Source organism: Eptatretus burgeri, chromosome 14 (assembly GCF_056783735.1).
Source record: "Eptatretus burgeri isolate ZD-2024b chromosome 14, Ebu_testis_v1, whole genome shotgun sequence".
NCBI classification, from domain to species: domain Eukaryota; kingdom Metazoa; phylum Chordata; class Myxini; order Myxiniformes; family Myxinidae; genus Eptatretus; species Eptatretus burgeri.
This window is the reverse complement of record NC_140974.1, coordinates 59,696,834-59,722,179: the sequence shown is the minus strand read 5'-3', so window position 1 is coordinate 59,722,179 and position 25,346 is coordinate 59,696,834. Positions and strand designations below refer to the sequence as shown.

At 45.4% G+C, this 25,346-nt stretch overlaps 2 protein-coding genes across 11 annotated transcripts in view; one reads left to right on the top strand and one right to left on the bottom strand.

The window, feature by feature from the left end:
• The window catches only part of COL27A1 (collagen type XXVII alpha 1 chain), a 216,149-nt gene extending 198,741 nt beyond the window's left edge, over positions 1-17,408 (top strand). For 5 of the 9 annotated variants that reach the window (XM_085855093.1, XM_085855095.1, XM_085855092.1 and 2 more), the window contains 4 exons: positions 6,659-6,815; positions 6,951-7,060; positions 12,389-12,640; positions 13,638-17,408. In XM_085855093.1, coding sequence (XP_085711219.1) covers positions 6,659-6,815; positions 6,951-7,060; positions 12,389-12,640; positions 13,638-13,784 — 666 coding nt within the window. In that variant the 3' untranslated portion in view covers positions 13,785-17,408. Of the gene's footprint in view, positions 1-6,658; positions 6,816-6,950; positions 11,781-12,388; positions 12,641-13,637 lie in introns of those variants that run through there. The other 4 variants (XR_015051287.1, XM_085855098.1, XM_085855097.1 and 1 more) reach the window with 4 other exon arrangements.
• A 926-nt stretch (positions 17,409-18,334) lies between these two features.
• The window catches only part of LOC147013350 (N(G),N(G)-dimethylarginine dimethylaminohydrolase 1-like), a 66,108-nt gene continuing 59,096 nt past the window's right edge, over positions 18,335-25,346 (bottom strand). For both annotated transcript variants that reach the window (XM_085855104.1, XM_085855102.1), the window contains exons 4-7: positions 23,791-23,864; positions 23,585-23,704; positions 23,179-23,322; positions 18,335-22,538 (exon numbers count right to left, since the gene is read on the bottom strand). In XM_085855104.1, coding sequence (XP_085711230.1) covers positions 22,422-22,538; positions 23,179-23,322; positions 23,585-23,704; positions 23,791-23,864 — 455 coding nt within the window. In that variant the 3' untranslated portion in view covers positions 18,335-22,421. The remainder of the gene's footprint in view (positions 22,539-23,178; positions 23,323-23,584; positions 23,705-23,790; positions 23,865-25,346) is intronic.

Genomic DNA, 25,346 nt, shown 5'->3' with positions numbered 1-25,346 from the left:
GGAACCGTCGAGGCCAACGATAACACCACTCGGTTATCCCGATAGCACGGAACGGATCGCTTAAACGGTCCGTGTCCGGAGTTGACCTGCGGCGAGGTGCGATCGCCCAGTTTACCATCCGCGTGGGTACTTTGGTAGGTCGAGTTTGGCGAACAACCCTATCCCACGCTGGTGGGCAATTGGCACGATCGTGGTGAGGCCGAAATTTCCACCCGTGACTAGCTCTCGGCGTTAGTCCGAGAGGGTCACGACAGAATTGTCTGTCCGGTGGGCGACGTGCCGCGATTCGAGTCACGTGGCCGATCGCACGCCGACGGGCGCGAATTCGCAACACTGGTGTCAGAGAACGGGAAAACAAACTCTCCTGTCTCCAGCTAAATTCACAGGAATCGGTCCAGGGGTGAGAGGAGCGACCCCCGATTCCCTCCAAATTACGAGCGAGCTAAATTAACCCGTTACGAGAAATAAGATGGCGTCTCAAGGCGAGCGGGTGCCGGGGGTATTAGAAATGTATATGTGTCCAGGATGGAATGGTCCATGGTCCAGGATGGAATCCCCGTGCAGGACATTGGTGTACAGGACGAACTCCCCCAATCAAACCCAGAGCCCGAAATGGGCGTGGCAGCGGCAGAGGTCGCGGTGTATGACACCTCCCCTCCCCCTCGCCACCAAAACCCCCCGATCCTGGCCGAATCGGCTCAGCCGAGCGCACCCGACATGGCCCAGCTATTCGCCATCCTCGCAGGAATCAGTGGAAATATGCAACAAATGATGGACAAAATGGATGCGCACACACAGGCATTCGTAAGTGATATGCGAACCCAGCAGGGTGAGATGCAGCAAATGGGCCGAAGCCTGCAGGCGGGCATGAAGGCAATAACCGGGGAGCTCAAAATGGCGACGCCACGTGTGGGAGTGAACGAGCTCAGGGGTAGTGCAACGGTTGTCAGGCCCGCAGTGAGACCGGGTGAGGACAAAATAATTCGGGAGACGTGTTGGGCGAGAAGCGTGGAGGTGACGGAAACTGTGACGGTGATGCAAGGGGAAAAACTAATTAGGGTTTCGGAGACGTGCACGAGGGAGATAAGAGACGAGGTGAAAGGAATTGGGAGGGAGAGAAAAGAACAATTAAGACAGAAAGCAAGGATGAGGTACGCGGAGATCGTGAAAGAGCAAGGAGTGAAACAGAGGGAAGGACGGGAGTGACTTCAGGAGAAAGCAAGGTTGATCTACGTAAAGATAAGGGAAAGACGCCAGAAAGAAGCCGAGACTAATAGACACGAGGAGACAACAGAAACTAATAAATGTACAAGACACGGGAGATGGAGGGTGAATTGGACGGGGTTAGAGACGTACACACACACACACACACACACACACACACACACACGGAGTTAGTAGCGAGGCTTAATGAGGCTTAAGCTGGCGGACTGTTTCGGGACCCGGTGCAGGCAGCTGGATAGCCTCCTCCAGGAATGAGGGGAGGGAGTATGCCCCCTTGAAGCGAGTCACAACCAGGCGGGTTCGGTCGTGCTTTGCGGGTCGAGGGGACGGGTGCTGTGGACAGGTGCACGGAGAGCTTGGGGGTATAGAGGCCCCGGAAGCCCTTGGGGTGGCACAAATCCCCAGTGTGGTTGTCCCTGTGTGTGTGGTGCAAGGTGTGAGTGAGCCCCCGTGTGTGAGTGGTGTGGTGGTGAGAGTTCCAGAGTGCGTGCTCCCCAGCACGCCGTGTGTGGATGAGGCACTGCGGGTGAGTGCCCCCGCGTGTGTGAGTGGTTTTGTGTGTGCAAGGGAAATGGCACGAGTGAGTGAGCGGCCGAGTGTAAGGAGAGAGACAGCGTGTGCAAGGTCGCTGTGTGTAAGGGAGATGTCGGTCGGCATGCGGGAGCACGCAGCCGCGTCTCCCGGTGTGAGTGTAATTGTGAGGTGTGTTAGCGTCGTAACACGTTGGAGTGCGTGTGTCGAATGGAGACGACGACGGCGACAGAGGGACAAAAGCCGAGTAGCGGCCATAGTTGTAATGGGAACCGCGCCGGGTTCACCCAGCAGCGAGCGCGAGGTCCAGGCCGTGCAACGCATGAGGCCACCACGTGCTCGCTTGCAGGAGTGAAGCCCGGTCCGGAAACGCCAGCGGTAAATTTGCCGATCCCGCTGACGGACAAAGTTGAGGCAGGATTACGGATTTGGACCGGACGGGTTCTCCACGCGAGCTTGTGTTAAGCTCCAACGGGCAGAGCACATGTGTTCGCGTGGGGAGCCCCTCGGAGTGCGAGGTTTGCTTTTGGGGTGCGCAGGGTGACGTCATGGCTGCACGTGGGGTTGGAATCCGGCAGGAGGGGTATCCCTGCCAGATGGTACCGTCCAAGAGGGACGAGGTACACGTGCAGCTGCATGACGTCACGGGCAGGTACAAAGTGCGCGAGCTGCGAGTTGCCGCGCTGGTGCTGCGCGTAATTGGAAAAAAAAAAAAAAAAGCAAGCCTCGCTTTCGGGTGAACAGGATTCCTGGGCAAGGGGTGGATGATCCCCTTGGCCAGGGCACAGGATGACACTAGTTAGGGGGAAGGGTTAGCTTAGCGAGACCAGCTCCATGGGGCAGGGCTAAGTCCTCATGGGGCCCGGGAAATGGGAAATGACATTTTGGAGACAGTGACAGACTGTGGATGTGTAGCGGGGACGTAGCTTAGCTACGTAGTGTTAAAAGGAACGTGCTGTAGTGTAAGGGATGACGTGGGAGCATGAGTTAGTTAGGGGATTTAGTGAGCAGGAATGGCAGGATTCAGCGATGTGTGTGTTGAAGGGTTGTGAAGTGGAAACGGGTACTTGGTGAGTGAGTGCGTCCAGCGGGTCTATGTGAGTGGAGTGAATGGGGAATGCATGGTGCGATGAGTGATTGGGGGGAGGAGTGACTCCTGCCCAAGGGACCCCGGGGTCAGTGTAGAGTGAGTTAGCTGGGTTAGACAAATTGGAAAATGGAGGTCGTTTTGTTGTTGGTGGGAATGTAGGCTCGATACCCATTTGGAGGGGTGCAGGAGCCCTGTTGACGGGCTGGGAGCGTGGCTGCGAAAGGTGAGTATCCCTGAGTGGGTACCCTGGGCACCAGGCTAGTCGGCCGTAGTAGGCCAAGGGCCCATGGGGGGCCGGGATAGCGTAGTGGGCACGGGTGCGCCCGCATGGTGCGGGGGCCCGGGGCACCATTAGCCGTGTGGGCAGTGTTGTGGGCATGGGTGACCCTCGGAAAGGGGCCCGGGAAGCCAGCCTGCCATGTGTGCGTTTTAGGGGACTTCCCATGGGGGGCACTCCCCGGTGTTTTGGGAGCTGGTAGGCTCGGAGGCAGTGTAGTGCCCGGGGGTGCCATCGTCGGAGGATCGGCAGAGGGTCGTGCCTGCCAAGGGGAGCCACGCATCCCAGCCATGAAACTGTGTGAGGGCACGGGAAGAAAATTGGGGGGCGAGGCCCAAAATTGTAAGGACACCAACACAGGCGATGGGAATCTGGGTTGTCAGAACCAATAGTTTAAGCGAGAGGTGCTTGTTGAAAGCCCCAGGGTAGTTTAAAGGTAAATGGATAGGGTAGATTAGGAAGTGTACCCCTCCGCACCATCCATCCCTTCGCTCTCGTTGTGGGCCGCTGGACCCACTTTGTGGACCCACTTTGTGCTGAAGTCTGGGGAGGCCATCCTGAGCTTTTGTTGGGCCTCGACGCAGGACGCTAGCTCTCCCTCATTCCCCTCCGGGAAGGGAACGGAGGGGTTGGGAGTAGGCTAGGGGACGATAGGTTATCCGAACAAGGACGATAAAGGGGGTTAGGGGACGAATTATAGTGGGAGATCGGAAATAAAAAGAAAAAAAAAATAATTGGGGCTAAATTGGTTTTGACAAATTAAGGGAGTGGCTATAGACAGTGACAGGCAAAGGCGATAGGTGGGAGGGAGACAGGTAGGTAGGTCCGAGCCCGCCTTCTGAGTGGCCAGCACCACCGCACTTCCTCCACCAACCTCCACTGCAAGGCAAAGGCCAGCCCACTTCATCGGCAGCTGTTGTTTTGCTGCAAGGCCTGTGCCGGCCGGATCATCTGCTGGCTGTGTTACTTCAAGGCTTGTGCCGGCCAGTTCATCTGCAGCTGTTTTCTGCAAGGCCTGTGCCAGTCGGATCATCTGCCGGCTGTGTTTGCCTGCAGCGGCCTGGTTCTGCAGGCTGTGTTTGCCTGCTGCCTTTGCCATGCCATGCCCACTGCCCACATCATCAGTTTGCCCCCGTTCAATTTTGCTTTGCCCCCTCCCCCCCCCCTGTTCATTTCCATGCGCGCCAGGATCATCAAGCAACAGTTTGCAAGCTGCGAGAACTGTCCTGTTGGCAGCTACAACACGGGCCTGCAGTGGCGGCCCGTGCACCGGTTTTCTTTTGACCTTTTCTGCCTGCAGAGTCCATTGATCCTGGGCCATGGTTTAGTGTAAAATTTGTAAGTTAAGGTTAAGATGTACTGTAAATATGAGTGCGCCCCCGGCATGTCTGTCTCACGCCGGCAATTTTATTTAAGTCGTCCGTATGAGTGGGTTTGTTTAGTTAGTTACTCAGCCCTCAGGTTATTTATTTTGGGGACACAAATACCATGAATGTCGCAATCAGGGATCCGAAGGTAAAACATACTAGGGGAGAACTACACATGATGGCACACGAGAATTTGAAGACTCGGGACGAGTCTGTAAAAAGGGGAGGTGGTAGTGTTACGGTTGTGGAAATTCGCATTACACCATAAAGGGCCCTCAGGTGAGATATCTCTGTAAGTACATGTGCAGTTAGCCCAAACCCGTTGTATAGAGGGAATTTATGTGATCCATCCGGGCTGCGACGCTTTGAGTTAGCCATTTTTTCTGTTCTATCTTTTATTTCAAACAAACAGCATCTCAACAACCACGCCATCGCCACCACAGCGCCAACCACACTACAACCACGCCACCTCCACCATCTACGCTACCACATCTTCACCACTCGCCATTCAGTAGGCCCTGTATGGTTACGATCTCCGGGAACAAACAAAAACCAACAACAATGCCCGGGGGTTTTCCCGCCTGTTTCTCCCGTCGAAATTCTCCGCGCTCAGTGTGGGGGAAGTGCGATCCGAGCCGGGGGTCAAAGGTGAGAAAAGGTGGGGGCCTCTTTTTGGGGGAATAATTCCCTGGCTCTGAGCCAAGACTGACTCCCCTGGCCCCCGCACGGCGCGGGGTGGAGGGAGAGCGAGAGGTCACGCCCCCCTTCGAGAGGCTTCTCCAAGAAGCTCGAAGGGAGGTGGGGCCGAAAACGGGGCGGAGCGAAGGGCGGAGCCCCGCGCTACAAAAGGCGGACAGGACGGACCTTGAGGGGTTGTTGGTCGAGTTGTTGGTCGAGAGTTGGTCGAGTTGTTGGTCGAGTTGTTGGTCGAGAGTTGGTTGAGTTGGTTCGGGTTGAGTTGGTTCGGGTTGAGTTGGTTCTTCGAGGCTTCCTGGCTGCTCGTCTTGTCGGGGTAAGAGTCTTACCCCGACATGCGCCTGCGGCTTGGCGAGCGGCCTGTCACGAAGGCATGGACGGGAGACGCGGCAGTGCCGGTTTTGAGGTGGACCTGCGCGTCCGGACGAGGAGTGCCGGAGAGGGTTCGCGGGCCGCGAGAGAGGTCGGGGCCAGGCGCGACCACGCTGACGGTCGTGGGAGAGGGGCTCACCGGCCACGAAAAGGGAAGTCGCGACTTCTTTTTCCTTTTCCTTTGCTTTTTGTGTAAATGTCTGTGGGTGGCGCCGTCCGTCAAGTAGTGTTGTTTTAAGTGTTGCCGTGTGTTCGCTTATTCGGTCGTAGCTCTGCATTGTTGTTGTTTTAAATTGATATATGTGCATTTCTGATTCTGTTTGGCTGTATATGTGTGCTCTGTGTCTGTGTGAATAAAGTGTTTGTGTGAACTTGTTCCCCGTTTCGCTGCGTCCTTCCCTTTGTTGTATCTCCATCTTGCTTCACGTAAAGGGTTCGTAGTGGGCTTAATACGCCCGATAAGTAATCGGAACCGTTGAGGCCGACGATAACACCGCTCGGTTATCCCGATAGTACGGAACGGACCGCTTAAGCGGCCCGTGTCCAGAGTCGACCTGCGGCGAGGTGCGATCGCCCGGTTTACCATCTGCGTGGGTACTTAGGTCGGTCGAGTTTGGCGAACAACCCTATCCCACGCGGGTGGCCGATTGGCACGATCGTGGTGAGGCCGAAAGGCCCACCTGTGACTAGCTCCCGGCGTTAGTCCGAGAGGGTCACGACAGAATTGTCCGTCCGGTGGGCGACATGCCGCGATTCGAGTCACGTGGCTGATCGCACGCCGACGGGCGCGAATTTGCGACAATATATATATATATATATATATATATATATATATATATATATATATATATATATATATATATATATATATATATATATATATATATATATATATATATATATATATATATATATATATATATATATATATATATATATATATATAACTCCAATTGAGGTTTGAGTCATTTTGGATAACATAAATAAATATTTCAATCAGAGATTCAAATACGTTAATAATATACAATTTTATTGTTAATAAACTTTTCCATCTATACAAAGGATTGACGATGAACCCCTTTCCCTTGCTTTCATGCACAGGCATCACAGGACACCCACGCCGAAAGATCAGAGATATTTCGCACACTGCATAATCTCCACAGTCTCATTCAAAGCATCAAGAACCCTTTGGGCTCCAAGGATAACCCAGCTCGCATATGCCGGGACTTGCTTGACTGCGAGGACAAGTTGATCGACGGTGATTGCAGCTGCATTTAAGACATATCTTTCTTTTGTGTGATGGGTTTACATAATGACAAGTTCCATTTGCAGTTATCTCATTACTCTGAGACAACAGACTGATTGCTATATTAATCGCATGTACCCTCAACAGGAATATATTGGATTGACCCCAACCTGGGCTGCATGTCTGATGCACTGAAGGTGACCTGCAAATTTTCCAAAGGAGGACGGACATGCTTACAGCCTGCGGCGCCGGCCAAGGTTCAGGGACCTCGAGCGGCATCAATCATGTTCGCTGGAAAACTGAGTTAACAACTGAACCAAACTTCCTTGGTCCCAATTTTGCTGTTAGTTAACAAATGAGAAACAGGGAGACTGTTTTTCAGTTCCTCAGGCCACCATAAACTCTTTGACCCTTTAAAAAATTTTCAAAGGTTAAACTTTGTATCTCAGGAAGTAAATAATCTCGTGAATTTTACACTTTAAAAAATTATATACAAGAGCTATCTATTTATTATGTTTCATGTGGGTAGAGTAGGGAATGGCTAAATTGAGAACAGCAAGATAAGGGAGGGAGAGGTGTGTGTGTGTGTGTGTGTGTGTGTGTGTGTGTGTGTGTGTGTGTGTGTGTGTGTGTGTGTGTGTGTGTGTGTGTGTGTGTGTGTGTGTGTGTGTGTGTGTGTGTGTGTGTGTGTGTGTGTGTGTGTGTGTGTGTCGTTGGTTATCTCCATTTGTGGGTATGAGGAGGTGGAACGGAGACCTCCCAGGAATCAAAGTATCCACCTCTGCTTCGGTAAGGGATCACAATTCAGGGACCAAGCAGTTCAACTTTGTTGTTTTCAGAGTTTTGGTCCGAGGGCTCTTTTCAAGATCGTTACTGAATCCCGGACTGCCTCCAATTGTAGTTCGTTTGTGCTAATATTCCCAGGGATGGTTTTCAAAATCTCAGTGAGATTCTTCTTTATTATTCCTGTTGCTCCAATTGTAACCACTGATGCAATTTTGACACTTCAGCTTCCAAGATATCTTGATCTCATTTTTGAGGTCCTGGTATTTGGTCATTTTCTTGATTTCTGCATTATTTAAGCCAAAATCGCTGGGTACTAATATCTCAATCAGCAATGCTGTCTTTTCCTTTTTGTTTCTGAGAACGATGTCTGGTTGCAAGGCTATGTTTTGTATGTTCACGCTCGATGGGATCATCAGGTCGTACGTGAGCGTGACGTCTCATTTTCAATGATTGTCATTGGGTCATGTTCCATAAGTTTTCTGAAACTGGGATGTTGAAATTTTTGGAGATGTGCCAATGAATCACTTTGCATACTTTATTGTGCCGTTGTGTGTAAAGTTGTTGTGATAATAGTTTTTTGTCTCCCGAAAGCAGGTGACTCATACTTTCTGTTTCTGTCTTGCAGAACCTACACTTGTCCATCTGGCTCAGTCCCACCATCTTTTTAAATCCATTGCTGTAGGGTCCTCGATCTTGGGCATTCATTATTATTCGTTCTCCGTCCCAGTCGAGCTGATCTCTTCTTAGCCATTCCAATGAGCCTTCTTTGTCGATCCCAACTCAGACCAATTCTTTTTTGTATTCCCTGCTCTTTTGTCGTTCTCCCAGTTGTTAGGGTATATTTCTTTTGTCTTTTTTACAATTGTTGGGGCTGTATTTGTTGCTGTTTCATTTTCCTGTGTGGCATCTTCTATTTACACCTGTTTTTTGGAAATTCTTTGCAAGGTGAATTGGGGATACTTTTTCGGGTTTGTTTGTTCATGTTTGTTTACAAAGTGAATCCGATAGTCTGTTTAGCATTTCACAAACTCAGCTAGTTCCAACACTCGTCGCTCTATACACCTGATTGAGTTCTATCAAGCCGCTCCCTCCCTCTCATTTTTTTTGTAATCCATTTTGTGGATGGTAAGGAGTTTTCTTGTTTTGATGTCTAACATTGATTTCTTAATGGGGCCACAATTTATTATTCCACAGTTGTATTGCAACACTGGTACTGTGAGTTAGTTTATAGCTTTGATTTTGTTTATTGGGGAGAGGTACATTTTCAGGATGTTACCTTCAACGTTGGTATTGTTTAGTGATTATTTTGCTTATTTGTTTGTGGCATATTTTGGTGGCCCTCTTCTACTCCAAGGTATTTGTATGATGCTTCGTTTTATAACTGCTGTATTGTTGTTTGAAGGTCAATTGTAATGTTGTCTGTTTCTGTTGGTTTACCTTCTACATTAACCAGCGTTTACCAGCATCCAGAGCAGTCAGGCTTTACACCAAAGAGGTCAACGATTGACCGTATCCTTGCTCTTCGTGTCCTCACCGAACGCAGACAAGAGTTTCGGCAGGGGTTGCTTGCAGCCTATGTTGATCTCTGTAAAGTGTTTGATTCAGTGAATCAGGATGCCCTCTGGAGGATTCTTGCTCTTCGTGGGGTGCCACCAAAACTGATCGATCTGATGTCTGAACTCTACTCTGGTACTGAGAGTGCTGTGAAGTGTGGTGGTACCATCTCTGACTTATTTCCAGTTGTTACTGGAGTTCGTCAGGGATGTGTACTGGCCCCCACACTTTTCAGCACTTGTATGGACTGGATTTTAGGGAGGATGTCGGAAAGATCAAGCTGCGGTGCATCGTTTGGGAATGTCAAGATTTCGGACCTTGATTTCGCAAATGATGCAGTCATCTTTGCAGAGACTTTATCTATCCTTTTGGGGGCCCTCGAGGTGCTGAATGAGGAGTTGGAGCCACTGGGATTACGGGTTTCTTGGGTCAAAACTAAGATCCAGGCTTTCAATGACATCTTGGATGCTGCTGTCCTGTCTGTGCCTGTTTGTGGTGAGGATGTTGAGGTCGTGGAGAGATTCACTTACCTTGGCAGTGATATTCATGTCTCTGCTGGCTGCGAGTCAGAGGTCAATAGATGTCTGGGTCGGGCTTGGGGAGTCATGGATTCACTGGATCATGGGGTGTGGCGCTGCCGGTACCTGTGCAGGAGGACGGAAGTCCGAGTCTTCAGGTCCTTGGTGCTTCCAGTCTTGCTCTATGGATGCGAGACTTGGACTCTGACCAAGGATCTGAGACGGAGACTTAATTCCTTTGGTACCAGGTCTCTTCGGAGAATCCTTGGCTATCGCTGGTCAGATTTTGTGTCCAACGAGCGGTTGCTGAGAGAGACTCGGATGAGATTTGTTATTGCATGGTCCGTGAGTGTCAGTTGCGGCTGTATGGACATGTGGCTCGTTTTCCTGATGCTGATTCTGCTCACCAGATTCTCTCAGCGAGGGAGTCTCGTGAGTGGAGGAGGCTGATGGGCTGACCACGTGCCTCGTGGTTGCAGCAGGTTGACCAGCATCTCAAGGAGATGGGGATGGGCCAGGCATCTGCCTGGGGGAAGGTCAGACGGAGGCCCCTGGAGTACCAACGGAAAGTGGACGCAGCGACGCGCTATTCTGGCACATGCTCCCATACCTGACCTGATCTGACCTTCTACAAATGTGCACTTGGTACACTTATCTCATCCAAATTCTATTTGAATGTCCTCAGAGAATCGTTTCACTAGTTTTAGATGTTCTGTCAATTGTTCGTCATTCAATGCGGAGCTTTAAATCAGCCATGTATTATAGTAGGTGTGTCACCTTTCCTGTCCCTTTGGATGTTCTTCTGTTGGTTCCTGCTTCTTTGGATGTGTGTGATTGAGAGAAAGGTTGTCAGAGATAGAGGGGAGCCTATGAGAGAGAGGGAACGAGATAGAGAGAAGGGAGGATTGAGATGGAGATAGAAAGACATAAACACACACACATGCAGTTTGAGGAGTGAAGGAAAGAAAGGATGGTAGGAGATAGGAGTAAAGGGAGGGAAGGAAAGAGCCAAGCAGGGAGTGTAGTATGTTAAGGTGTCAAAGATTCTGCCCGATTTGCATACATAATTCATCAATGTCCCATTATCTGACTGTCTTTCTTTTGACGACTGCATGACATTTATATTTTGACACCAGGATATCTGGAGATCAGTTTATCCTTTTTCTCCACTGTGTGAGGCTCATGCAGAAGCTTGCACATGTTTTTATACAAGGTTTTGCACTCAGGGCTAAATTTGGTAATAATGAACAAATTAATGCACTATATGGGATTCAAACATGTGATCAAAGCATCATGAGTTATGTCTTCACATGGGAATACTAAACAGATGATGAACCCAGATGTTCAAATATTCTTCAAGTTCGTGAAAATAAAATCTTTAATTGCCCTCAATGTGCTCTACGGCTGCTTTCAATCTAGCAATATATCGATGATCATGGCAGATTGTTCAAGTCATGTTAACTTACGAACCTTAACGATCATTAAGTAACTTGTTGGTAGTATGCTATAATAAAAACAAAAAAGTTCGATTTTTCTTGAAGGCCTTCTTCTTCGTGTTCTTCTTCTTGTTCTTCTTGTTCTTGTTCCTCTTCTTCTTGTTCTTCCTCTTCATCTTCTTCTTCTTCTTGTTCTTCTTCCTCTTGTTCTTTCACACGGGTGCAGGTAGCATCGTTTGTTCGGGGCGCAGCTGTACCGCTGATGTGCTACCTCCTGGAGCTCAGAGCAGGAATTTGTAATTGGTTCAGTGCCAGCAATAACTCGCCTTCTCTTTGCAAAGAACATCATGGGATCTTTAATATCCACCAACTAATCCTGGCAGACTGGGACCTCCAGTTTATCGTCCATCCGAAGAACAACGCACACATTAAGCTTCGCCCTGCCTTCAAAACACCAGGATGACAGTTTATAGCTGGGTCGGAGTTTGAACCCAGTGTAGATAGCTCAGAGATGAGTACGCAAACCTTTAAGCTATCTTGCCAGCCTTATTTTCTGCTTTATCAAAACAGGTAGGAAAATGGTACTTTACATTTCTAACTTGAACCATCTACTTATTACATGTCTACATTTTTGTCTTTTTTTTATTTCTCCACTTCTTTTAGTTACAAGGATATCCTTAAAGGTAGGAAGCTTTCTGTCGGCTATGCACGATTCCTCAAATATTTTATTGTTTTTGGTCTTGGAAGAGAAACCAAAATGTACCGCACTTTGGTTTTGAAACTTGCTGGATACACCACGTGATGCATGTCTCTTTGGAGATGCCATATATCTTAATCATCGTGTGGCATTGTCACCCATACATATCGGTGGAAACTCCATACATGTGGCATGGTCACCCGTAAATCTTTCACATGTGGCATGGTCACCCATAAATCTTTCACATGTGGCATGGTCACCCGTAAATCTTTCACATGTGGCATGGTCACCCGCAAATCCTTCACATGTGGCATGGCCACCCTTAAATCTTTCACATGTGGCATGGTCACCCGCAAATCCTTCACATGTGGCATGGCCACCCTTAAATCTTTCACATGTGGCATGGTCACCCGTAAATCTTTCACATGTGGCATGGTCACCCACAAATCCTTCACATGTGGACACAACTTATTAACAACTGTGACAAGCTAAGTAGAAACTCCCGCTGTAGTTTTTAAAATAATAATGAGCAAAACTCGAGTATAAAGCCAAAACCTCAACAGTAACCCCAGTTCAAACTTCTTGTTCCTACAGCTGGAGTTCGACCTCAGTAGAGTGCAGTTGACTTTCATCCACCTGCTGAGTTCAGAAGCAAGGCAGGTGGTCAAAGTGCACTGTCTTAACACACCCATCTGGGGTGGCCGAGCAAAGCCTCCTGGAAGTTTGCATCTGCCCAGCCCTTCCACGCCTCTAATGGATAACCCTCCACTGAGATTTCTTAGCTGGAATGGGCGTGAGATCTGGGGTCAAGGTTCATCTCATCCCGCAGTGCTGGATGATTGCCAAGTTAGTGACCAAGTATATTTGGCTAAGTTATCACTGTTGGCTGGAAAGTTGTAAAAATAAACTAAACATGACATCTCATCTGGGTTTGTACATAATCGTGCAAACCTGACATTTACAAACTTGATAATGAGTTGAAAAGGTATGAATCATTTTGATAATGGGTTGAACACCTCATAATCTGACTCATGAAAGTTATTATGATTGAAATATTTTCATGTGAAGTTGCTTGTACTTGGGCCTTGTGCCATTAATTTACAGTGATGTGGTCCATTGCAGTCCAACCAAATGTGGACTGGCACGACATGTCGACCAGTCCAAGCAGATCATTAGTAATCCAGCTAGGTTTTTCACAACAATCTGATTATGACATGGTATCTTCTAAAATTAACACTGCTAACTTTAGCCAAATTCGAGCCCCAGCTACTTGAATGAACGTAACCATTCCGTTATGTGTCCATACCACGACCATACCTGCACCAAATATTTACAGAATAAAACAGTTTACTAACTTTTGTTTCACTTGATTATTTTGTTTTGAATAAGCTCGATTTACATTAATCCGAACTGAGTGCACGTGGCTGCTGGTTGTATCATAACTGAGGTGCAGCTGCGCCACCAATGCAGTGCCCTCCATAAGTTAGAGTAGAAATTTGTGATTTGTAGAGCATGCTGGCGATAACTTACTGACTCTTCAACAAAAGGCACCATTGGGTCTTCAACGTCCAACTTTCAATACTAAACAGACGAGTCCCTCCTTCACATCCATCCAATGGATGGCACACTCATTGATGCAACTCCCTGTCTGAAATGCACCAGGGTGACAGTTTATACTCAGTTGGAGAGTTGAACTAATGCGAGACAGCTCAAAGGCTATTTACATAAATATTAATTAATGGTAAGATGCAGGATTCATTTTTTACGATATGTGGCACAATGATTTCCTTATGATGTAATAATAGTACATCCATTCCAATTGCTTGTCTCTCCATTTGTGTAGATCCAAGATGGACGATGGCGGCAGACGAGGTTCGTCTTCTTCACACGAAACACAGCTAGTCTCCCAATCACCATAATCCTGGGCCTTCCCAACCCTGAAGAAGGAGCACTGTATCGCCTCGAAGTCGGACCTGTCTGCTTCCTCTGAGCAACACTTCACCTCCTCCTGAGCTTGGCAGCTCGATTCTGTGACATCACTGTGTCTTCAGTTTCATCTTCGCATGATGGCAGTCATATTGGCTGTTGCCTCCATTCGCTTGGGCCTTCAGCAGAGACATAAGTACATTATGGCTCTGCAATCTTGACGACAATGAGTTCAAGAAGCCTTCTCTATGGGATGACCGTTTTTAGGAAATTGTACAAATCTACTTTTCATGAGAATATTTATCAAGGCCCCTCCAGAGGACAAGTGGTTACAAATTTTTATTTTCCCAATTTATAAAAACAGACATGATCTGGACTTGTACATCCGACTTACCTTTAATTTTCTCATATGGATTTATTTCTGGCTAAATATTTTAGTCAAAGGAAAGAACAAAATCTCACTCCAGAAAAAACAACACACACAAGGCTAATCCATACATCTGACGTATTCTACCTGAAATTGCCAATCACGTACCTGCAGAGGGTAGCCTGCATGCAGAAAATAAAGAAAAAGAAGAGCAGATGCCACATTTTTTTTCTGACAAACCGACGAGAGTTATCGATAATCACAAAGGATGCTGTTGGGATTTATGCATATTTGATGGTAGGTCTTCCTGAGCTGGGGAGGGGAGGTTGACCGGAATCTTCTTTTCAATCCTCAAGCTGAAAATGCGATTTGAAGGATTTCCTTTGGATGTGTGGCCACCCATGTCCTCCAGAACCCTTCACCATAAGCCATGACAATAAGCTTTGTGAGGCTTCAATCAGACTTTTTTTTTTAAGACAAGCCGCCCGTCTTCAACCTTCGTCGCGGCCGTTTGTCAGCCAGTGGCTACGGCTTGGAGGAAATCTCGGATTGTCGAGGCAGCGGAACAACAGTTTTGCTATTGCCTCTGGGCCTCCACTTGATGGATGCAAGGGTCTCCTTTCCTGTAGCATCGTGAAAATTAATAAGGACCCAGATAAATTGTTTTTACAAAAAAAATGTTAGAACACACATGCTGCTTCAGAACAACTATTGCAGTAGCTGCTTTACTTTGAAACTCCAAACAACAAGGTGTCGCTTGCCCTTCGGAATGAACGATAGATCCCAAATGGATCCTTCTCCAGCACCTCCTCATTTTCAACTGCTCAGCAGCAAAGTGGCAGCTACAGAGATCTTCTTTCTCAGCAAGTGACCAATATGGATTCTTCTTCTTCCAACATTGATGAAGAAAGCTCCAAAAGTTATTTTTCTTCTTCTCTTTTTTTTAGCCATCTTACTTTTGGCGAGGAAGGTGGCAGTGCTAAATGGAACCAAAGCATCAATTTTTCTTTTTAATTTTCAATGGGGTATCTGCATCGCAGAATCGGCTGAACATTCACTGGCACAGGGCACGTAAAGCCCTCAAGCTGTGCTCACAAGAACTTCCTCTCAAGAACACTGTCTATGTTGTAAATATTTATTTATTGTCCGATTCGATGCTCAGAAAATGGGGGAAGCTACAGTTAGCACCATGGAAACAATGTGCAATACAGTATACGTGTAACCGGTTCGGGTCACAAACAAGGCCCAAGTAAAAAGATGAACCTTTTCATAGACCATTCGACAGAGAGCAGCTCACTGAGCTTTTTGTAGCAAAGCTCCATCAGGTTTTCACCATATTTACCTCCGCCATCGAAGGTGAAGGCGGTTATGGTTTCACCCCTTTCTGCCTGCTTGTCTGTTTGTGTGCAGGATATCTCAAAAAGTTGTTGACGGATCCGGATGAAATTTGGTGGACAGGTTGGGTGTGTGACAAGATCAAACTGATTAGATTTTGGTGAAGATCCTGATCTGGATCACTAGAATTTAAGTAATTCTTCATCATTGAGGGATAGGGCCAAAAACGATATATAGCAGGATATCTCAAAAATGGAGTGGATCAGGCATTATGTGGCGGAGGTGTGCACTCTTCCGATCGCCATTCTAGTTCACCTTGCAATACACCCATTTCCTGCACTGCAGCTTCCTTCATACATTTTAAAACATTTCAAGGTGCTACAAGTATTTATATTTGCGATTTGTTGTTGCTTGAACCATCACCAATTTGAGAATAATGTTCATTTCCATATCTGTGCCATTGAAGTTCTTCCTGCATATCCTCCCATCATCATCACCAGACTCTTGAAATGAAGGAGCCTGTAATGGCTAATTTTGCTTGATGTTACAATACACAGGCTGGATCTTGCATTATGTAATTATGAGCACAGGAAAGGTTAATGTTTTTGATCTATTTCATGCACCGAGAGCTTGAATCGAAATGGAAAACAATAATTTTATTCCCGTAAGAGCTTAGCCAGCTGAATCCTGGCTGTGGTTTTGTTAAGTTTTTCATCCTGGAGTTTTAGGACAATTTGCAACCCTGTATCTATGAAACACTGCTCTCAAGAGCACGAGTAGTGGCGTCAACGAAAGCCAACAATTTTGTGAGAACAGGAAGAAAAGGTAAAAAGAAGAACACCTGTCATACTAAAATGACACATTAGGCAGCAACAATGTAACTGGTAGAAAATAAGGTTTTATTTTGTTTTTAGTGGAGGGGGGGGGTGGATTTTGTCATTAGGTAAAGATAATCTTTCTCCTTCCTCTTTTATAAATGTATACATCAAAGGCATTTGTATATGTATTTTATCGATTCCCAAAGGTTGTTGTCGGCAGTTGTTGTTCTGGCCCATTGCTGGAATAGCTTTTAATCATCCCACAGCGCTTCCCGAGCTGGAAATTCCATCCTTCAGCGATGCACATGCCGCATTCCCGGTGTGCCAGCATTTTCAGCACTAACATTTTATTACTACTATTATCATCGCCTTAACCCTTGCTATTACGCCACTCTAATAGCTATGGGCTTAATAACAGTGTGCTTGCTTGCTCACCTACACAGCCTCATCTTTTTGGGAATGGCCACATGGACTGGCCAAGTGAATGTACAATGCTCCATTTGGATATTCTGTTGGTGCTAAACTAAACGTCAGGAAATAATGGTGTTATTCATTATTGCTGCAATCAGGAAAAAAAAAATTACACAGCTCTCTAAATGGGTCACTTCATGCATGATCTGTGGTTTGCAGTCTCATGCACAAACAACCGAGTCCGAGGTTCCTACTCCCCGGTGGCCTTGGTTTTTGCGTGAATCTGGCACGGTTTAAGGTTGTTGGCTGGACTGATTGCCAATAAGAATAAATTGCGACAATTACAGCATGTTGTCTTCTTTTTTTTTTTTGATTGCTCATCACAATGTTGCATTTTCTGTTAAAACAATACTTTTTACATTGATTTCTCTGAATGGCTTAAATGTATGTATGTATGGAAATACGATTAGTGAACTAGTATTGGGGTCACAAGCAAACCAGCCAGATACCTGTATAATTGATAGCATCGTGATTACAAAGGCTATTCTTCGGTCGAATCTCTACCATGGCAGTGGCACTGGCAGCAGTAAACACGGTGGTTGGAGTGATGGATCATTCCAATATCAGAGTCGCACTGTATTTATGGGATTCTAAACGGCAGATTTATGATCTTATGCTGCAAAAATCAAAGATATTTCTGAGAATCTCTCAAAATATTCTCAGACCGATCGAGTAGGAATATTGTTTTGTTATTAACTATTTTATACCCGGCGTGCTCACCAATTATTTTGCGCTAGTTATTCCAAAGCATGTAACACTGGAATGTGAAGCAATTTGTTGATTATAACATATCGAGAAAAATCGGAGTTTTAATCAACTTAATTAGTTTGCAGCAAAGTTGAAAATCCACGTTAAGTTTTGCATATTTTATGTTTTTAAATAATTTACTAAAAAGTGGAACAAGGGCGCATTTGACAATGTAAAGCCTCAAGCTGGAATACTTATCTTGACGCCATTTTTCACAGAGATCGAGATATGAGCAAATATACCATCGTTAACGAGCACTACGACATTTAACATAGCCCACATTCAAGGTATAAAATAAACGTGGTGAAATTAAACAACTTTGTCATAGCGTGCCGAGCAGGTTAATCAAAGCAGTCGGCCTCACAGCACACCTCTAACGAGGGTTGTGCGAACAAGCACTCAGGAATGGATGCAGATAACTTTGACTTAATCCACATTCAAGGTATAAAATGTAATTATGGTTAAATATTAGACGTTAAATGTTATTGGTAAATTAGACAACTTTGTGGAGCTGTGTCAAAGGCCATCTGAGGGTGCTATTAAAGTAGATCTACGTGCAGACTCACACACTGACTGACTGAAGTATATCTGAGTGTGGAAACCATCAAAGCAACAATACAGTACACAAGGCAAACAGAACCAAATGACCAAGCTTGACGAGGCCGAAAGGGCAATGCAAGTTGCACATTTCATTGAAGGTTGGTCTCTCCAACTCTTCACCAAAGGTACCACCCAATGATTGACGAGTTAGCCAAACAGTTCAACGAATAGTACTTAAGAGGAAATAGCACTTGTAATTGATACGCTCCTTACATAAGACATATGTACTTGGAAAGTGTGATTACCTTTACAAAACATTCACCAACTCAGATGGACGAATTTTCAATCTGCTTTATTCAAACGGAGTCTTGCATTTCCAGGGCGAACCATTTTGCACACAATGCACTAGGAAGCAAAGCAAAGTTAATTTTAGAGTATGGCGCATGCCAGGGTTTGGGAGCACGGGCTGCTGAGAGGTACCAAACTTATCGAACCCCATCACCATTACCAACACCTCCCATCCATACCTCCATGACCCCACCCTCCCCCAACCCACATCAATAGTGACTGAAAGTGAACTACCAAAATACAGGCCTTTCCCACATTACTCAACCTTTATCACAGTCCCCCATCCACCGTCCATTCATCCGTCTATCCCTGACACATATGACTATATTGCTGGTCTCTCTCTGTAGACCAGCAATGTGGACCAAATGTATTCGTTTGTCAATCAAAGTAAACCAATGCATTAATGTCATAATATGAGGTCATGTTTATAATTATCAAAGCTTATCCAAACAGTGTTGAAAGTCAAATAGCAGAGAAAGAAAAAAATTTCAGTTGATTAGGAGTTTATTGGATTGTGTCATGTGACTTCAAAATTGTTCCCCGAGACTAATTGAAGACAGAATTATATACTGGGCAAATAACACTCGCTGACTGGATTGCTCAAAGAGTAATCTTCTTCCATAATGGATCGAATAAAATGTACGATACAAAGGAGTGATGTACGAGGGTATTTTCAAAATCTGCCACAAACATTTCAAACTGGTGAACAGTGTGGCACAAGTTCGGTTGTCCTTCAAATGCACAAGTTCATGATAGGGCCTTGTTAAAAGCTGTTCAATTGCCCATCCAGGTGGAATGCAAAATATTCACCAAACTAACGAGTTCAAATTGTCGGCATAGGTTGAAGCCAGGAAGTCTGGATAAACATAACCAGGTAAATGCCGTCCTTTCCAAATTTACAGTGAAGAACATGGCGAATGGCGCAGCGCAAGCTTCAAAAAGACCCGTTGCTCCGTCCCCTCTCCACAAGACCCAGAGCAATAGGTTAGCACCGAGAGTTTGTCTGCATACTGGCAACGAGTTTGAAAGTCTAGAGCAGCACAAATGGTACTTTTATAGTTACTGAGGGATCCGAGATTAAACAGTATCAAACATGAAAGAACAGACATCCTGACTGATTGAATTGCAGGGCTATTCGCAGGTAGCTTGACCAATGAAAGGTTCCAAATCCCAAAGTACACAGGCTGTGTTCTTGAGAAAGTGATAAAATTTAGTGTAAGATATTTCTCAAACTTACGATCTCCCACGAGCCACTGACAAGTAAACCCCTCCACCCATACACATTGACACAATGATGAAGACAAGGTCATTTGTACAGGGGTAGTCAATTTGACATTTTACCTCTGTGTCAGTCACAGATGTCTATCTGTAACACAACAAGGTCAGTGGCCTCTGTTTTATAACCACCTCTCCTCCGGTATACCGTTGTTGCTCTCTCAGCTCCTCCATGATGTACAACCATGTTCTTCCAGTAACCCCCTGCTGGGTAAATTCCCAAAATCCAGCTTTACCGTATACCTCCACTTCTACATCCCCCCATCCTGACCTGCAATCTTTCTACCTCCATTAATCCTACCCAACTCAACCCTTTTACCAGCAGGTTGTTGTTTCTGTTCCTGTTCGTCCTCCTACCCTTCCTTCTCTTCTTTTCCTTGCTTATCATATCCAGCTGTTGCCCTGCTATCAGGACCCGTTATCTCCTCACTCTTCCATAAACCTAGAATTTATTTCAAAAAGAAGAAAAGAAAGCAGATATTATTTGAGAGGAGGGAGGAAGGGGTAACGATTGATAACCTGTTCCCATGTATCCCTGGATTAACACATCAGAAATGTATTCTCTGAAGCTTGAACTTTTTTTTTAACACAAATTTGAACCATCTCTACATCCCCGACAACTTGGATAATGCATACTTGTGGCCACTTCCTGAGGGTCGATGAGGGAAGGGGTGGGGGCACGGAGGGAATTCAAGGGGAAAAAATTCATGTTTGATAAGGGGGGGGAGGAGGACAAAGAAAAAAAGAAAGAAAAATTGGAAACGAAGGTAGAAAAGGTGTAGGAGAAATACAATTTTACGTATGCAACATGTAGATGACCTACACCAACCCAAACACAAAGAACCACTCGTCATTAACTAGATATCGTAGATTTTGCACCAGCAGGTTACTTCTCCACCATTTTCACAATCAATGTACATGAGAATTGTACAAAAAAATATCAATAAGAAGGTGGAATGAAATAAGGGGATATTTGGTCACTCACATCTGCAGCGCATCCAAACAAGCATTTACTTGGTCCACCGTTACAAAATTACATTCTGCCAAGACTGCATCCACCGCAACCACCAAGCTTCCATCCCGGAACTGAGTTCGATTTGTGATTATCGACAGACAAATATCATTCGCATCACCTCCACAATCCACGATGCCCCCGACCCCCAACCCAACAATCTGGCAGCACTTAAAAAAATCAACCTAAAGCCGTGCGTTTTCCCTCCGAGTTCAAAGTAATAGTTCAGACTGTTCTTCAGAGTCGGACTACCACCTTGAGCTTTCGTCATCAATTCCTTACTCGATTTGTTGCGACGACATTTAAAAAAAAATCCTTTACAGTTTAGGGGAGTATGCTGACAGGTTGTTGTCTCTTTTCAAGCTGAAACTTTTTCTGCTTAATGATCAGGTCTATAATGTTGTTCATCCGAGGTATCAATGAAAAGTGTAATTGACTCTCAGGCGACTAGTCGGTAGTTTCATTTTGTGACAACACGAAATGGTTCCGAGACTTTTGTTGTTAACTGCAAGTACAACACCGCCTTTGTAGCAACCTTCCTTGCATATTGGGACATTGATATATTATGTAAACAAAGATGGTGGAATTTGACACCCCTGAACACATTCCCCACCTCCCTGACCGTTTTTCTGTTATCCTCTCTCTTCCCCTTCTTCTATCATCCTCGCCATCGCTCTTGCCCTCGAGAGCTTTTGTCCCTCCAATTACACCCCCACCACCCCCTCCCTCCCTCCCTTGTGTCCATGCATTTCTGTTAACGGCCATGCTTTCCCTCTAACTGTGTTCCAAATTCCTCTTCCTCCTTCTTTCTTTTCCATTAAAGCACTTTGTGTTTGTGCACCCTTGCTTTCAAGCTCCTTCCCCGATATTAAACCAATCTGTATTTACAACACACACCTTACTTGCGAGGACTTAAGTTCGAAAAGGTGAGCCAAGACAGAGGTGTTCACACAAAGCTACCCAAATCCACAAAACCATAGCACTACCATCCGTTTTGGGCCAGCCATGATGTCCCCACGCAAGTCTCTCCCAAAACCCCTTTCACCTTCTTGGTTCAGCCCACTGTTGCATCGGACGCAATGAACGGCGAACGGTCTCCACCCAAGATAATTTCACGTTGTGTTATTTTGTAACTTTTGCTGAGAATCCTTCCATGAGCCTTGGCTAAGGTACAAAAAAACATGCCCAAACAAACCATGCGGAAAATCAACGATGACAAAATCGAGAGAAAGAAAAAATAAAATTTCAGATCTCAAACCAACGAGCTTACTCGCCGATTAATCAACAGATATCCGTCCGATCTTGATCACGAACCCAAGACCTAAACTATCAATTTTCAAACCTATTACCCTGATTACTTATAACCAGCTATCGGCACAATCATCAACTGTATTATTATATATTTTAATAGAGTTACACAGTCACAGCTTCATCCACAGTCATTTGGTTTCACTCTAGTAATTGATCATTTTTAACGATAGTAATCCACTTGTTTAGCACCCGAGTAGTATTCCACATCTATTGATTGGTTATTCCATTAAAAAATAAATAAAAATTAACATCTCATAGAGGCTACAGATGCTGTTCGGCTTCACTGGAAAGGAAATTTCAATGCAAACGATAAGTGATGCTTAGCTGCAGGGTAAGGCAAAGTCATGGAATCGAGCTTCATGTAAGGATTGGAAATAAGGAAATTAACAGAAGCAAAGGAAATTATGATGTCATAGAGGATGCATGTGTGATGGAACTGTGGAATCGACAACAGGAGGAAAATGAGGAGCAGGTTATTCACACGTCAAGCTTCCTGTTCACTAAAATGGAGCAACAGGTCAGCATCCCATTAACCTTATTCAGCTCTGACATCGATGTGGGGATGAGAGTATAATCCTTGAGCTTCTCGAAGGCCTGCAAGAAAGATGCGCAAATGTTGCACCATCCGAAAACAGAATAATACACGCAAACGCACTACAGGCGACATTTATAGATTCTTCCACATATTCATACCATCCTAACTCCAGTTCAAAAAATACCGAGCTGTCCTGTTTGTAATGCGTTAACAATATCACGGTCTTTTTTGGCAAGAGGACATCTTTGAACCAAAACCAATTAAAGAAGACTCTTCCAAAGCACATACCCAGGCCTAATCAGCATCACGAGGCTCCACAAGTGATACAGACATCCCTGATTGTATTTAGAGTGCAATCAGTAGTAATTTGGTATGTGCGGAGGCAGCAGCAAAGCCTCGACATAGTGAAAGATATGGTAGGGTAACATAAAAGGTGGACTTGGGTCAAATTTTGGCCTTTTAAACAGCAATTACACATTGTGTACCTCACCCCCACCTCCCTTATTGTCATCAAGTACACAAACCTTATCCCCCCCCCCACCCACCACTCGTATGCATTTTCATTTCTTCTCTTCCCTTTTACTCCCTCCACAGTCCCCCCTCCCTCCAACATGCATATGTAATTTGTAGATAAACCCAAAACAAAATAATTCTTTCACAGAGTCACCTCTACTTATAACCTAACTAGGTTTCATTCACCTTGATGCTCTCAGGGTAATCTTCTGCAGAACGAAGGACGAGGGCGTGGCCCTTCCCACCAGGACGCACAAACAGGCAGTTCGCAGCACAATCGTCCGGCACGGTCAGCTTGTCATAGTGGTGGTCGGTGAGTTGTTGCATTGTCTGTGTGCATACACCGTTATGTGGTGCAAAGCGATGTCAACTCATCTCATGTAGTGGTTCTGCTCTTTGGAAACTGAATTTTCAGAATATATATGTTCCTTATGTCAATTACTCTTATCAACCACCCTTTGAAGCAACTTTGTGTCCCCACCCCCAATTCCCATCACCACCACTCTCCCCCCCCCCTCCCAAGGCAAACCTTGTCCCTTGCTTCAACATTGGACTCAAGCTATGTGCTCTCACATCCAAACTCCCCTCTCACCCGGAGTGCCTTCTGAGCGTGCTCGCTGCTGCCGATCACGAGCAGGTCTGGGCCCCCCATGCTGCAAAAGCTTTTGAGGTGCAAAGAACCATTCCCTGGAACTGTGGACACTGCAAAGTCCTGGCACATACAAACAAATTGTTGACAAAGCAGCCGTGCACACCGAAGCAATCAAATTATAAAATGGGTTAAAGCAAAATGCTCACCTTAAAAGTATCGGCGAGAATTTCTGCCCCACGTTGATTAGTCCGCTGGGAAAGTCCCACAAAGAACTCCCTCCCTGATTGGAGAACAAAATATTGTGTTCAGCCAGGATTCCACATACCCAGGGTGGAATTCCACATTAAAACACCTAAGAGGCAGCAAGGTTTTTGCCTACGTTCAATACCGTAACCCAACTGAGCCTGGCTCTTTTGTCATACTCATAACATTTTGTTAACCAAAGCATTTTAATGCCAGGTATTTTACAAAATTATTGTAAGGACAATACAGTATTGTTGTAGAGATTAATGAAAACTGATGGGGGTATTGCCTCTAAACACAGAATAACAATACACAAGGAATTGCTTTATCGATACATCAATCTATGGGCTTAATTCCACTGGAGTGGGAGAGGAGCAGTCATAGAACGGTGGAGTCGGCACAGGGTCATCAACAAGGTTTCAAATCACACACACACACACACAGTCATACATCTTCAATGACAGATGTGCCGCACAGTGGTTAGCTGACAAGAACTACTCCTCGCGGGGTTAATTTAGTGTGAATCGGTGTCTCTAAATGCAGCAACCACAGGTGGAGTGACCGGCAGGTTGGCCGAGCAGAGCTTGTCGACGTTCCATGTTCGAGGCGTGAAAGCGTGGACCCAATTTGCCCATTTAATGGGTTCATAATCCAATCTACTCAGCACTATGGATTCTGTTTCCTAAAACTACACAGGTTTTTTATTATCAAAAATGGGATTTATTACACAGAAAAAATGGGGAAGGGGAGGGAAGAATGTGGCCACTCTGCGGCGATCACAGCCAAATTAATTATAACATGCCTCAAAACCCCAATGGACTTAACAAGTATGCCTTCACTCATTCGGGAACACAAGACTTCGAGGGGAATGACAAGATGAATAAACCTCTTCGAAATAGTCCAGTCAAATTAGTATCTTCACCCACCACTAATTGCAAAAGAATCATTTCCACTGCAGTGCATTTCAGTAAGACCCCCTAATTACCATACTAAAAGTCCTAAAAAAAATCCTAGCATGGGAAAGTAGTGTAATTTGCAAAATATGAAAATTAGCTTCCACCATAAGAGAAAATTCATATTTTCACTATAACTTTGCATCTAAGTACCCAATTGAAGCAAATCAATTGTCCAAACCCATGTTTTCAAGGTCAATAAACATGACAGGCACATTTGCAAATTAATATTTTGAATATAATTTGCATATTATGCAAATTAGTTTCAGGAATAAGAGAAATTTCTAATTTTCACTATTATTTCCCATATAAGGAACAAGTATCCAACCCCATATTATGAATATAACTTGCATAAAATATGCATATGAGCTTTTAGCAATTAGAGAAAATCAAAAATGTCAGATAACTTGAGATTTGAAAGTTTTGATGTTGATCCTTCCCACTTTTATGATGTCATCCGTTGTCACTGATACTCTACAGGTTTACGAAGCAGCTTTCCTGGTGTGAAAGTGGAAGTAATCCCCATTCCATGGAATGTTCCAAAGCCATCAAGAGTTCTTATATTG